At 38.0% G+C, this 15,008-nt stretch overlaps 1 protein-coding gene across 2 annotated transcripts in view; it reads left to right on the top strand.

The window, feature by feature from the left end:
* The window catches only part of Arhgap15 (Rho GTPase activating protein 15), a 602,692-nt gene extending 589,964 nt beyond the window's left edge, over window positions 1-12,728 (top strand). Inside the window, exon 14 of one of the 2 annotated variants that reach the window (XM_028881759.2) lies at window positions 11,425-12,728. In XM_028881759.2, the coding sequence (XP_028737592.1) occupies window positions 11,425-11,608 (184 nt within the window). In that variant the 3' untranslated portion in view covers window positions 11,609-12,728. The remainder of the gene's footprint in view (window positions 1-11,424) is intronic. The other variant, XM_037204747.1, reaches the window with a different exon arrangement.
* Window positions 12,729-15,008: the final 2,280 nt, after the last annotated feature.

A 15,008-nucleotide genomic window follows, 5' to 3' on the forward strand; every position in this document is an offset into this window, starting at 1 on the left:
CATCTAGTTCAGGACTCATAAATGTCCTGCTAAATATTTCTCTTGATGGGGAATGTGGGCCTTTTAGGCAATAAATTATTGAATAATCTTGATGGATACTCCCAGTACCTCTCCAGTATTTATAAGGGAAGTCTATACCAGATATTAACAGAGGTAAAATTCTAAATGGTTAGAATTTTGAATGATTTTTATTGTCTTGTTTTGACTTGTCTGCATTCTCCATGGTGATAAGAATCTATAACTGTTCTGAAACAGCCATTTCTATTTCCACAGCACTAATTCTTCACACAAAGGAAAATCGTTCCCTCTTCCTTCCATACCATGGCTGTTTGCTTTCCCAGCATCATGGCTTCTCCAAGTGCACTGTGTTTCAAGCCAAACATGTTCAACATCAGTCCTAAGTTCTTTCTTGTAGGCGCACATTATTTTAGTGCCACCCTGATAACCCAATACCTCACGGGCACCTGTGAAGACCAATCACTGTAGAAAGAATTAAAAGACTTATTTTTCACTGAGAAAATAAAATAAAATATGGACAAGAGAATGATAATACTCAAATTGCTACAGATAATCAGCTACCCCAAGGACATTTGAAACAAGAAGATATGTCTGCCAAATACAGACTGCCAAAGACCTTGTGAGGATGCCCTTAGCGGGAACTAACACTTCCTTCACTTATATAATAAGGAAAAAATAAGAGATTAACGAATTCTAACTACACACTGGTAGCATTCCTCCTAGGCTTTTCAGACATCACCGGGTAAATATTTAAGACCTATGTTTTCCACTAATGTCTTTTAATTAGGTGCATTATTCTGTGAGCTTAATTAATACTGATCCATGTACATCATTTGATAGTCCATATAAGATGTGACTAGCACACACTAGCACTTCAACAGGTTTATTTGGAAAACTCAGGTAGAAATAATAGCACTCTTATGAATGTCTGCTTCCTGCAAGTACTCCAAATGTATGATACATTTTCTAGATGTTTCCTCTAACTGCAAAGTGGGATCTTGGAATTATCGATCCTTAAGTAGCAGCAGAGAAAACTTCTGTTACTCTTGAGAGACTCACATATAGACGACTAAAACCATCCTAAAGTTTGAGGGAAGACACCCAAATGAAAGCAGAGCTGAAATTCTCTGTCATTACACCAATAGTGCGCTTTCCTTTGTGGTGAGAAAGCTGTGACACAAGAGAGAAAACCCTTCATCTTAGTTGTGTTTTTCTTCCATCTTCTTACCCTTCTCCTCTTATGCCCTTGAATGTGAATTAAGAGATTCTGAAAAATCAAAATATGTCTCCCAGGACATCTTGCTGGCTGCAACTCACTTCAACTAACTGCAACTCTTCCTCAAGTCTTTCTCGAGCCTCACTGTTAGGAAGAGCCCTGTTTTCAAACTTAAAAGCACTAGATCTTACTCGTGTGCAAAGCGGGTGTCTGTATCCCAGAGCAGGAGAGATCTGAGCTTTCCTGTCAGCTCTACTGCTTTCTCCTTGGTGGCTTTGGTCAAAGTATGCTTTCAGATAAAGGAAGATGGACTACTTCCTGCATCTGAAGTTCATCTGAAAGCTTTTTGTCAGTTATGAAGAAAAGAAAGACCAGAGCAGGAACATGCCTAATAATGTTACAGGGATTTAAATAGGCAAGTACTTGTTCAAACTACACAGAGAGATAATAGCTGAGCTGGTTTTTCAGGTATGTGTGGTTGTGAGCTCAACAAACTACAAAAAAAAAAATCATGTCACAAATCATTTGGTGATGAGTAGATTATTCAACAATTAGCTGGCATTGGGGAAAGGATAAATTTATATTGTGATCACATTTCCAAACTAAATTAGATTAAGATAAACTAGGGAGCATGTTGAAAATGTGACATCATTTTTTTTTAACTAGGAGAAAACTGGTGATCTGTAGCTGAGATCTTTAATATGGCTGAACTTTACAATAATAATAACAACAATATAAATTTTAGAAGGAATACTACCATATGTGACTACATAAACATAAAAGTAAATGAAATTAAGAAATAAAAATCAGGAACATTATGTTTGATAAAAAATGATAAAAATTTTATCATCAAAATATATAAGATCTCAGAAATTTGCACAGAAAACACTTCATTGCAGCATTGTCTGGGGCAGAAAATAAAGGAACAACCTGATAGCCACCAACTGAGAAATACTTAAATAACTTAAAAAATTTCCGTGCTATGAAATGAAATGACTTTTTTTTAAAGAATGCAGTATATTTATTAGTGGTATCATGGAAATACATCCATGATATACAGTAAGGGGGGAGCAAATAATAGAACATTTTGTGTGTTACTATTTCATTCTTTTTCAAAAGAAAATTTGTATATATGTGCTGCATATTACATATTATACAGGTATCATATGAATATATATTGTCATATATAATGGTAGGTAGATCAATGAGTAAGTAGAAAACTATCTTGAAGCCACACCCACTGGTTAATTACAGCCACAATGAAAGTATTTCATTAGGAAGTGGTGAGACTTTGCTTGTTACTCTAGGTGCTTTCTATTAGCACATTTTTAAGGATTATGCAGTAGTTTTTATACAAATAAATAAAATGGACCAAATAAACAAACAAACATAAAATTGTATGCTCTCAATAGAAAAGATGTCAAGAAATATTCACAAAGAGAAAATATACAACTCTATTTATTTGCACTTCTTGATTTCTTTTCCAGTGCTTATACTAAAGGATCTAAAGTTTAAAGAATAGAAAATAGATAGCCATTTTTCATCTACAGTGATTATATTTTAAAGAATATACCAGATAATAATGATGATAATAAGGCCCTCCCATATGCTACCATGTTGGCTTGAGGATCGGTGCTTGTTCTCATGGCATGGACTTGTACCATCTGAGAACTTGTGAAGGTCCCTTGTTTGTCAAGTGTCTCCCCAAACTTCTTGCATCAGATTTCTGGGAGAAGATCTCTGTGTTTCATGCTTCATACACCTTTCCAAGTTGTTCTCATGAGTAAGGTGAGATCCATTAGCACTCTCCCACTGAGAGCAGGGTTTCCCACCACCTCTAGCACCGTGATGTAAGCCTGATGATATGATGGGAGGCTGCTCTGTGTTTGTAGGGGTTAACAGTGCCTATGGCCTCTGCCCACTGAAGGCTAGAGGCAAAGAATAGTTCCCCACCTCACCCAAACAAGATGCTTTCTGCAGATAGAGTCAAGTGACTCCAGCGGCAGGCTGGTAGGGGACGGGTGGATTAACCTGCTCAGAATAAAAACCATTACCTACAGAAATACTACAAAAATTGACAACAGAGTATGTGGCAAAATTTTATTGTTGTTTACTAATTTTACATGTACTAAATCCTTAGAGTATATCCATTTTCCCATATAAGGTAATAGCAAAACAATATACATTACACAGCCAAGACATAGCAATTGTTCATGTTAGGCATGAGAAATGCTGAATTTAGAACTGTAGAAAGAGTATTTACTCAAATGCATACAGCAATTATGATATATTCATTTATATTCTCTAAATACTGGTAATGCCATTTTCTTCAAAACTCAAGAAAGGATACTCCATCATCCTTAGAATTAAATCCCTAACCTTTACTGTGGACCTCTAAGTCCCTGAGGAGTACCTCCCACCTCCACACTCTGGCTCCCCATCCGTAGCCACACTGTGCTTTTCTCTACTCCTAGAACTGCAGCGTGGCTTCATCCTGGACCACTGTACCTTTCCTGAAATCTTCCCTCCCTGATTTGTGCACCTAAGCAGAACAGGACTTATACCACCATTGCAAGGGGACAAGGTTTTGGGAGCACCCTGTCTGGTCATGTGTAGCATGTTCCACTACTCTCTGCTACTCAAAATCATGAGTACTGTTTGAAAATGGCAGCAGCCAGATCCTGTCTATGCAGTGTAAGCATGAATCTCAGGATAGATTCTAGGTCACTGGGATTTTTAAAGTGCTCAGGGTCAATAGAAGATCTACCCCTTTCTTTCTTAGTTTCCTTGTAAAACATTTCATGATTGAAATCACATTATCTATTGAGTAGTGTGTGCTTGGCTGTTTGCCCACCCCAAGATTCCAGTCACCCTTCAATCTCCTTAGAAGATTAGTTTTGGCATACCCTGCAGATACCAGACTCTGTGGATGCTGGGGTCTTATTTATAATACCAAATATAATTTGTATGCTATGGAAATAGTTGTTACACCACATTGTTTAATGTAGATGTAAAGGAAAAAAACCCTATATTCTGTCAACACAAATACATTTTTTTTCTCAAATGTTTCCCATCTGAGCTTGGTTAGATCTCCAGACATAAAAGCTATGGATTGGGAGGGCTGGCTGTGTGAGCTCCTACAGGGCAAGGATTCTGTCTGTTTTACTTGCTACAACTATTTCAGTATTCAGAGTAGCATCTGGTACATAGTAGGTTTTTGAGTTATACTCATGTACTAGTGAGGCAGATCAATGGGTAAAGTATTTGCTGCACAAATATGAGGACCTGATTCCAAATTCCCAGTACCCACATAAAGTCAGGTGTAACAGTGTGCATGTCTAGAATCCCAATGCTCCTATGGCAAGATGGAAGACAGAGACAAGATACCCAGATACTCAAGGCCAGCTAGCTTCAAATTCCAAAAGGCAAACAGCCATATTCCCTTTCTCACATAAGGTGGAAGATGAGGATCAACTTCCACATGCATGCTGTAGCACACATGTAACTGTATTCACTCACAGACCTGCATGCTTCCATACACATAGTCATATATACATAAAATAATACTCATAGAATTTACACATTTTCTCTAACCAAACTCATTCCTTTATAGTTAAAGGAAAAGTTAAAGCTTATTTTCAAATATGTTTCCAAAACACTGGCATACCTGCAGCGCTATGACTAGCACAGTGAAGGCATTCAGCAACAGTATCAATAGTGTTCCCTTCTGGGATTTAGAATGGTGGGGCTGTGGCTCTGGTGGCCATTGTATTTGCCATTGTTGATAACTTACAAAATACATAACTAGAAAGAAGTCATTAACTGAAGCCATGGCTATTCATTTTTTAATTTCATTCCCTAAATCCTGTTAGACAATTTGAATATTATTTTAAGGGTGCTTTAGACTATCTCTATAATGTCTGATCAATAAAAATATGAGACAAGTGAATAATTGAAAGTGTTTCAATCTTCTGTATTGAAATTAATGCAAAGTAGCTCAATAAATTTCAAAAAAAGCAGGCTGGGTTACCTATCAATAGGCAATTGCCATATTGTTTTTTTTTTCCTATAATGTGTTTTGAAAATTATATATGCATGGTCTTAAAGATTATTTAAAAGCAAAAATGTCAGAATATAGCAATAATTCCCATTTGGGATGCTAGTCACGAGCTGATTTTTGGAAACTAATAATGATATAGTATCTAGATACAAAATTGAAGACTACAATTAGTTCAAGCCAATTGATTTCCAGATTGACATGTGACCATGCTGAATCAGATGTGAATGATCACTCTGAAACACACTGATGCTAAATGCAAGATGCTCTGTAAATGTGCTCTTGCTTTTATTATAGTTGAGCATTCTTCTGACATATGCCATGACTTTAAGAGAGAAGGTGGGAGTTTTGCAAATTCCCCAATCTTATAAAAGGCCAGAGGAGCCAGCAGAAGAGTTGGTGCAAACTGAAGGAAGGCAAGCATATGGTTAGTATGGATCCCCTCAAAATAGTCACAACACAGAAGAAACATAAGTTGAGCATATTGAAGATTGATTCTATTTCTAACAGTCTCTCTTTACTAAGTGGTCAAAATTACGACTAACATTTCACATGCAGTGGCTGAGATGTATTTTGCAAGCCAGGTGTGTGACTTGACGGAATAAATTTGTCACCACATTCTTCCCCAATCCAGTAACACCCTCTAGAAGCTCCTCTGACAGGAAGAGGAACACTGCAATATACCCCCAGAACTGAAAACTTGTCCTATGGGCAGTTATGTAGCTTTCTGTGTACATTACCATGGTAACAGTAAAAAAAAAAAAAAAATCTTAAAAGGAAGTTTGCAGGCTGGTGAGATGGCTCAGTTGCTTAAGGCACTTATGGCCAGATGATCTGAGTTTGATCCCCAAGACAGATTTGTCCGAAGCAGAAAACCGACTTCTGCAGATTGTTCTCTCGCTCAAATACACACACACACACACACACACACACACACACACACACACACACACGATAGACAGACAGACAGACAGACAGACAGACAGATAGATAGATAGATATGTAGTAGGTAGATAGGTACATAGATAGATAGATAGATAGATAGATAGATAGATAGATAGATAGACAGATAAATTATAATTTTCAAAAGGTTGCACCCACCTATCAGCTATCTGCTTGAACATATGCTACTATTAATCATGTTGCTTTTCTTGATTTCATATCAGCTATAGATTTATACCAAATTCCCATTTCCTCATTGAGTCATTTGGCTGTGATTATATGCAACCCAGAAATTTCTTTCACTTAGCTATAACTCTGCTCATTTTTGGAAAAACCTATCAAGCATAAGGCTTTTCTGAGAGTTTTTGGGTTTTGTTTGGTTGATTGGGCAGTTGGTGGTTTTTTGCTTTTTTGTTCTGGACTGAAGTCCAATGTTTGCAGCATTGTAGTGCAGATTGCTTCTTTAATAATCCAAAAATCTATGTGTCTATAGTGCTATACAATATCACTTCCCTGCCCATGTTTTTTAAAAAAGAGTCTGATCCACTTAAAGTTTGTATAAACTTGGATTCAACTTAGTCATATAAGCATTGCTCCTACAATGAACATGTATCAACTGGTATCTCAGAACACAGTTATAAAGTCATGACATCTTTGTTAGGCTATGTTGGGTAAAGTAATGTTTCTTCAGTCTTTCTCAAAGAGCTGAAGCCTGGTAGTCAGCCATTTGCAGGAGATTAATTTTGAGTTCTTCATGCTGCTTAAAAATCAGGTACCTTTGCTATTAGGGTTTCTTGGGAATAAATTCACAGCAAATAAACATCTACCAATGGAATTCCCAAATACTGATAGAAGAGCTAAATGTTTTTCGTCACTTTCTAATCATCCATCAGTTCTTGGTACATTAATCTCTCAGCCACATTGGCAGTCTTACTCATTTCTCACTCATAGTTTGCCTTCTCTGCAATTTCGCCTTTGTTTTGTAATGGAGGGTATGTGTCTTTCATCATTTTTTTCTGGAAACAGGTTAAATTACAGCTCAGAATTCAGAGCACTGTCATGAACTTTAAGGATGATGCAATGTGTCCATCTACCTAAAAGGGGAAACTGGCCACAGCTCACCCCCCTCTGGGTTGGCAGAAGAGAGACTGCAGATGCAGAAAAACACAGGCAGGTCAAACTCAGTAGATTTTCAGAATTGCAGACCGGCCCTTAGCACACTAGGGCAGGGTTGCCCTGACTATGCAGCTCAGTGCCACTGAGGCACAAAAGCCAGGCATGCCATTTAAGTCATAAGGACACAAGCTGAGCGTGAGCAGGGCCATTTTTCTCTGTAGGTTTTTTTAGAGTCTTAACAGTTTTTGTGCACTGAAACCTACAAGAAGGAAATCAGTCCACAATCTTCTTCAAAACTTGTCTTGGACATCATTCTTATGAGGCATATGACACAAATGGTGTTGCACAGAACTCACTTTGGTCAGAGCTTTCTGGAAGGTATTTCCAACCGCGGCCTCTCCCCTCCAACTGCTGGAGGAACTGCTTACTGCATTTTCGTTTTCTGTCAGAGATATGAGGTTACATAAAGTAGATGCACAGTTTTTATTGCTTTTGTTAGACTGTGTTCTTCTGGGTGCTTCACCAGCAGTTAAACCCTTGGCTGTAACTCGCATCTACTCACTCAGGAGACTAGAAGATATGCTATAATGATGCAACCAATAAATAATTCTGCGTAATGTTCTAGCTATATTTTGGAAACTATGATTGACTCTCTATGTGCTCATTAATCAGCCGTGTAACTATTCAGGAGGCTAGGTTTTTATTTGAATCAGTAAGTTTTTATTTGAATAGCAAAGTTTACAATGGCATTAACACATTAGTCAGGCACACCTAATTTCAGAGCTTTCTTTGCTAGAAGTATCTGTCTCTACAGCCTACAAAATGAGGTATACTCTAATTCAAAATTTAGTGTAAGACTATATTTGCCTGTCAACATGAATCAACAATTTCTACCTCAGATTGGTCTTCACCCTCAACATCATTTCTAACCTAAAGACTGTTTTTTTTTTCAACATATCAACTACTGCTTCACTGAATACATACACACCAACAAAATGCATTTTATAATGGTAAATAAGCTAATAAGTACATGTTCCATATAATGCACACCCATATTGTCTTATCTCTTAACTACATCTTGTTTTTCTAGAACACATAGCAAGTGACAGTGACTTGGTTTTCTTAATTTAAGAAACAAATTTAAGCTACTATCAAAATGTAATCTGCACTAATCTAGACATAGTAAAAAATTACAAAATCATGTTATTCTGAGGAGTTTACATTAACAAGATCACTTTAAAGCACTCATCAATTATCATTATCCAAATCAGATGGGAAATTTCTAGAGAACAGACCTGAAGAATATGAGTTTGGGATGAGTTGTAATGATTTATATGTGCATAAAAGCAAAAACTGAGCATTGGCACACTAGAATAGAAACCTACCCACTGGAAGGAATTCGTAGCAGAGTCCCTATGGCCCAGGAACTGAGAAGGAGATATCTTTAGAGTGGCCTGGACATGCTTCATCATCTCCCCCTGTCCATTCTGTCTAAACTTAACCAGGTACCCATCTCTAGATTTGACCTTGTTCTGGATCCTAAGACAAGGTCTTTGCCAACACACACAAAAATAACCTATAACTCTTGGAGAATAGTAAAGTTTCTAGCCTCAATGCAGCCTAGTTCCTCTATAGGACTATACCCACCTAGCTGTGCTTTGGGGATGAGAGCTGAGCTGCCCTGCCACTGGATGAGTTACCCCATCGGTTTTTGTCAGTCATGATTATCCCCTGCAGTTACAAAATCCTGGACAAGTCTGATCTTATATTTTGAGGGTGTCACTCAGTTTGAGCCCCCAACTATCTCCTGTCCATTCTTTTGTCCAACAGAAATTAGAACAGCATAAATTAGAAAACATAACTTCATCCCTCAGTCCATGTTTACATCATGCCCCTCCTCTTTCAGGTTTTCTAAACTCCAAATCCTAATGATCTTCCACTACCCAGATGCCTTTGCCAGGCTATTGACCATCACACAGTCAGTGCTGTCTGAGGTTTCTGTCTGCCTTCTCCATAGCCTATAACCAGAGCGCTGGTCTCTGCGAGGTGAATCTTAGCAACTGAGACACTTGCTGTCAAAGGGTAAAGTTACAGCAACTTTTGCCTTCTGAGCACTCAATTACTTGCTATGTTTTGTTTTTTTTTTTTTCCATTTTTATCTTTGGTAATTTTTCATGTCTTAGAGCCACTGAAGTTGGTATCATAAAAGGCATTCAGTTAAAAGCAAAAGATAAAAATGCTTTTTACCTTAAAATACATCTTACTAATGACTTTCATAGCACACTTGCCAAGAAGAGGTTCTGAAGATCTTAAACTGAGGTAAACTACCATGCTGCAGAGAGCTAAGGCCTGCTTCACTCACCAGATGTGGGAGAGAAGGCTTATATCATTTTACAGTCTTTGAAAAATGAAGCATCAAAGTGACATCGCCTTTTTTCCCAAAGGAAACTTTAAATTTGAAATTTCTGATAACTTACTGAAACTCTAAAAATATGAGACTCCCTTCCAGAAATGTAGTCATGCCAACAATACTCACAGGTACAAATGTTCTCAACTTAAAGCAGGAAGAAAAGAAAAATGTGAGGCAGAATGTCTTGGATTTTCACTCAAAATTGCAGTCATTTTGCCCATAATAAATATGCTAGAACCAAATTGACAATCACAATTGTACAGTGAAGGATGAAAATTCGGAGCCTCTTATAACAGACTCAATAATGTGCAAGGTGCAGAGAAGTGAAAGGTTGAGCCTGTTATGAAGCATAATGGTGTTAACAGACACTCTGAGATGATATATCCTGAAGAGCTGGGACCACACAGCCCACATACCAGCCTTAGTTCTTCATGGTATCAGTCCCTAGGTTCACAGGGCCTCAGTCATTTCCCCTGCTCAACAGAGCTAGCAAGAAAATCTGCTTTGTGAGATTATTATGAGGATTAAATGACACAACAAAATCATTTGAAATAATGGTTGATTATAGTTGATTTGCAAAATGTAAGTCAAGTACAGTTTGCTGGCAACACTCCATTATATTAACCTGGACTGTGCTCCAATACAAGCCAGAACATGGAACTTCAAGGATTCCATTGGAAAAGTAATGAAAGTAAACAGTCTCCTGCCTTCTCTGATTCTGGACTGTGTAGACCAGCATAGGCCAAACAGGACAGTGCCAAGGTCTAAACAGCTCAACAAAGTTCCACACTGAGGACAACAAAATCACTGTCCCGCTCACACTTCCCTTGGGTAAGGCTATCCAGAAGTCTGTAATAGCATGTCTTAACACCTGCTTTCCACCTTATTTCCTTACTGTCACTGAAATTTTGTGTTCTCAAAGTATCAGCTATGAAATTATTCACTATTTAAGTGTCAATCTGACAAGAAGGTTTGGTTTTCTTTGAAAAGTCCTTTTGTGACATGTAAGGCATCCCTTAAATACAACATCTTTGTGTACCAAAGGTATTGCAGCTTTCTATATAATCCTCATGTGAGCAAATACCTCTCCAATCTCAGAAGGATTCTTTCTCTATAGGAATGCTACCAGATTCTGCATTCTGTTGAAGCATGAGAAAATCTCCCATCCAACTGAATGGAGAAACAGAAATTTGACATATACCTAAATGTCTCAGAGCCCACCTCCTCTACAAAACATATTCCTGCTAAGCTTCTGCCAGGAGCACTTCCCTCATTCTAATCACTAAAGTCATATCCCAGTCCTTATGTCTGTCTTCCATTATTAATTATGCATATATTTTCTATTATTTTGTATTCTAATATAGTCCATGATTAAGTCACCTATATTCTCCATTGATTATAAGTACTTAAGAGGCTGAATCTTTTTAACTCCATAAGAATTTTGCTGTTTAACGTATTTATTAAACATCCACAATAGCCATTTATAATGAGGATTCAAAGTTGGACAAGGTAGTGTTCTGATTTCATTCAGTAATTCATGAAGGGCTTATGATCAAATAGAGTGGTGAGGTTCTTTGTGGTTTTTTTTTTCCTGGAATTAGAGCTAGCTACAATTTCACATTAAACTCCAATGGCATCTTTTCTTTATTTTTTTCTTCTCTGCAGGATAGTGGCCAAAGCCTCTCAGAATCTCATGTCCACACAAAGCTTAGGGATTGTATTTGGACCCACCCTTCTGCGAGCTGAAAATGAGTCCGGGAACATGGCGATACACATGGTCTACCAAAACCAGATAGCAGAGTTCATGCTGAATGAGTATGATAAGATCTTCAGCTCAGAGGAAGACTGACAGACAAGACAAGCTACTGAGTATGTTCACATCTGTCTTGATGCCTAATATTTTTACATTTCTGTAAACATATTTCTGAAATATTTTTTCCTTCCAAGCGACAGATGCTTCATTTTGTGAAAACTTAGTGATGATTTTGTATTTAAGTTCCAAACATTTGAATAAAATAAATGACAATATTTTCCTATATGTGTTCTATGTTAACCCCTTGAGTGTTGTTCCTTTTAGCATTCTAGAAATACATCATAAATGTCTCACACTCTTAAATAGTGTGTACAAGACAGCACCCAGGCATAGCTCTACTACTGCTCCTTGGCATCAGGTATTTGTTGATGTGTGTGCAGATAGGTGAGTATGTAGAGAAGTTGTGGGTAAGTATGAGTGTGTGCCTGCTCAAGATCAATGTGTCAGCTATGTCCCCACATGCCTAAGCCTCCACAGAGAGAACACAAACAATAGGAAGGCATCTATGTTCTCAATCAAAAGAGTGCTTTCATCTTTCAAGAGTACAACACAATGATCATCGGTGATGGGTGAGCTTCGCAAATACATGTTGAATGGCAGCTTTCCTGAAGGCCAAAGGGACAGTTCAAGAGATTTGTTGTTGGACAGCTCTGTTTTGTGCGTGAGTGCTCTTTTGGTTCCACAAATACACATACCATTTTGTAAATTAAATGGATTGATCTTTATTTTACACAGGGACTGAATTTCTATTCCATTTTGAGTCTTCATCAAACTATGTCTCTTCCTTCCCCAGCTATGCCATTTTATGTAGAATTTTTATTTTTATTATGTTTTGAAGGATATTTTATTGGTGAGTTACACTAATTCTAGCCAGAAAGAACTGTTTTTAAATGCTTGGATTAGTATGCCCTAAGGATTCCTCAACCAGACTCATATTATCTAATCCATTTGATGGTTACTTTCAGTTGTGATTGATTAAACAAAGGGATAACTGTCTAGAATATATCAAACATTGCTGTATTTTGAAAAGTATGTTCTAGCTGAACACATCTCATGGCATTTTATGAAAGAGTTCTGCTGATAAAAATGTAGACTTATGTTTGACAGCTTTTTAATAAACTCAAATGGAATGAATAAAACTAATCCATTATGATAAGTAACTCTGGTTATTGATTTGATCACAAAATGAAAAATAAAGCATGTAAATACTATGTGTGAAGCACGGATCTAAGAGCAGACATTCAGAGCAATAATGAGCTCAGAGGCATAGGCTGTGGCATGGATGAGCATTCAGAGACGAGAAAGAGATACTTAAGAGACAGCTCATGAAGTACCAGTATCCACAGTGCTGCCTGAGGATGCTCACCTGAGGAAGGACTGAGTATGCTTGTCCTCTTGAATGTCTTTATTTTGGTAAAGGTGCCAATATATAGGCTCACAGCCAAGAACAGTGCAGCAGCCACAGTGAATTCTTCAGTGTGGCTTCATCAAGTGGGATGTATACACATCATATCACAAAGCCAAGAGAAGAAACAGAATCCCATGATCTAAAGCTGTCAGTAACAGTGAAGCAAGAGCATGGCTAAGCTGTAAAACTGTGCTTGTGCCTTTCAATAAAACACAAAGAAACATGAAACATGGGTTTCTGGCATTTATTTCTAGTCTTTTTCAATGCTGTAACATTCTAAATGAAGTCATTTCCAAGACTTTAATTATTTCTCCCTTTGAAAAGAGAATAGCAGAGTTGGAAGTTCTGTATTAAAACATTGTGTCCTCACGAATCCATCTTTAAAGATATTCTGGAAGCTTCAGCCAGAGAGAAATCATACTGAAAGCCAAAGAGAGTGGCACTACCTGCTTTGAGCAAAGATTCACATCCCCTTGTCTCTGCTGCCTTCCAGATTCATAATCTTCAAAAGCACCAGCTTCTTGATTTCCAATCAGATGGGATTTAGCCTGATTCAGACCCCAGCTGTGTCCTGTTTCTGCCTGCTAAGGGCATTGCATCAGAGAACATGTTTCCTCTCTAGAGGAAGACCTTTCCAAGGTACTGAGCCAAAGTGCCCATCACAGGATCTCACTTGCTCATTCTGAAAGCATAGAAAGGTCATGATATTCCGTAACATTTCAGTTAGCTATGATGTCTAGAATCACCATCCTAAGTGTTCAAGCCAAGTTTCTGCACAAGGCTGAAGCACTAAAAGGTTTTATGAAACCGGACACTATTCTCCATTAAAACAACAACAGAACAAAAACTAAAACAAACTGGGAAAGTTAGCCAGGGTTTCTTACTCACCTGGTCTGAGTCAGGCCTAGTTCTAGGCACTAATGATGTGAAGCTATAGAAAGCACCTAGGATGTATTACTACCCTCTGTAGGGAAGGAAGACAATGGCCTAAGGATTAGTTACTATCCAGTACAAGATCACAGATGTTGGCCAATGGGGTAACCATGTTCACCTCATGGTTCAATCCCTGTACATAGAAATGATCAAATAGATGGGCAGTGCCAGTGACAGAAATATTAACAAAGTGCAGTAGTTGGAGATTAAGAAACAAGTTGTAATTGGGGAATTCAGATTGGGCTTCACTGCTGAGATAATCTGGGGCTGTTCTATCTAATCTTGACTGATGAATAAGATTTATTAGACAAGGAAAAATACAGAAGGCACACCAAGTGGGAATGAGGAATAGCATGCACCAGAATTGGGGAAGGCCTGACACCCCCAAAGAAAACTGGGAAAGTTAGAGATGACATGTCTATGTCTGGTGATTTGGGAGGATGGAACCACAGAAAGTGGTTGATGTTAAACGTGGGCCAAAGTATTCAGATCTTTCCTCACAGACAAAAGAAATTGAGGGTGTAAAATAAGAGAACCACGGAACAAGTTGGACAGAGAATCTCTAAATTTCCTAGTGGTCAAGAGATGCAAACCCCTTGGAGAAGACTCCTGTTCTCTTACAGGGGCTAGGGCTCTGCAAAAATGTAGGTCGTGTGTCTATAAGTTTTTTAACATTTCTTAACAATGCAATAATAGTCGTGTGTTCTCAGATGCATTTCTATACAATGATAAGACATTCTAATCTAACAAAAAGAAACACAAGTCCCAAACTGTCGCCCGAGAAAAATCAAGCCGTTTAGAATCCCAATTTTATTCAGCTTTACCCACCGGGCTTGTAAGAGATTGCCTCTTTCTTCATGGAAAAGGTGGCTATCCCATCTTACATGTTCTGAGTCTGGCTTTACTTAGCATGTGCCATATGACAGGATCATCATGCCACAGCTCGTAATTGAAAGCCTTATGATGGTTCACCCTATCCAATTAGAAAACAAAGGATCCAATTAAGAAAAATTAGAAAAGCTGTTAGAAGGAAGCAATCAGTTGCCAATAGTGCTGTCCTTACAGATTAGCACAGCTAGAAACTGACCTGCACTT

This window comes from Peromyscus leucopus, chromosome 4 (genome assembly GCF_004664715.2).
Source record: "Peromyscus leucopus breed LL Stock chromosome 4, UCI_PerLeu_2.1, whole genome shotgun sequence".
NCBI lineage: Eukaryota > Metazoa > Chordata > Mammalia > Rodentia > Cricetidae > Peromyscus > Peromyscus leucopus.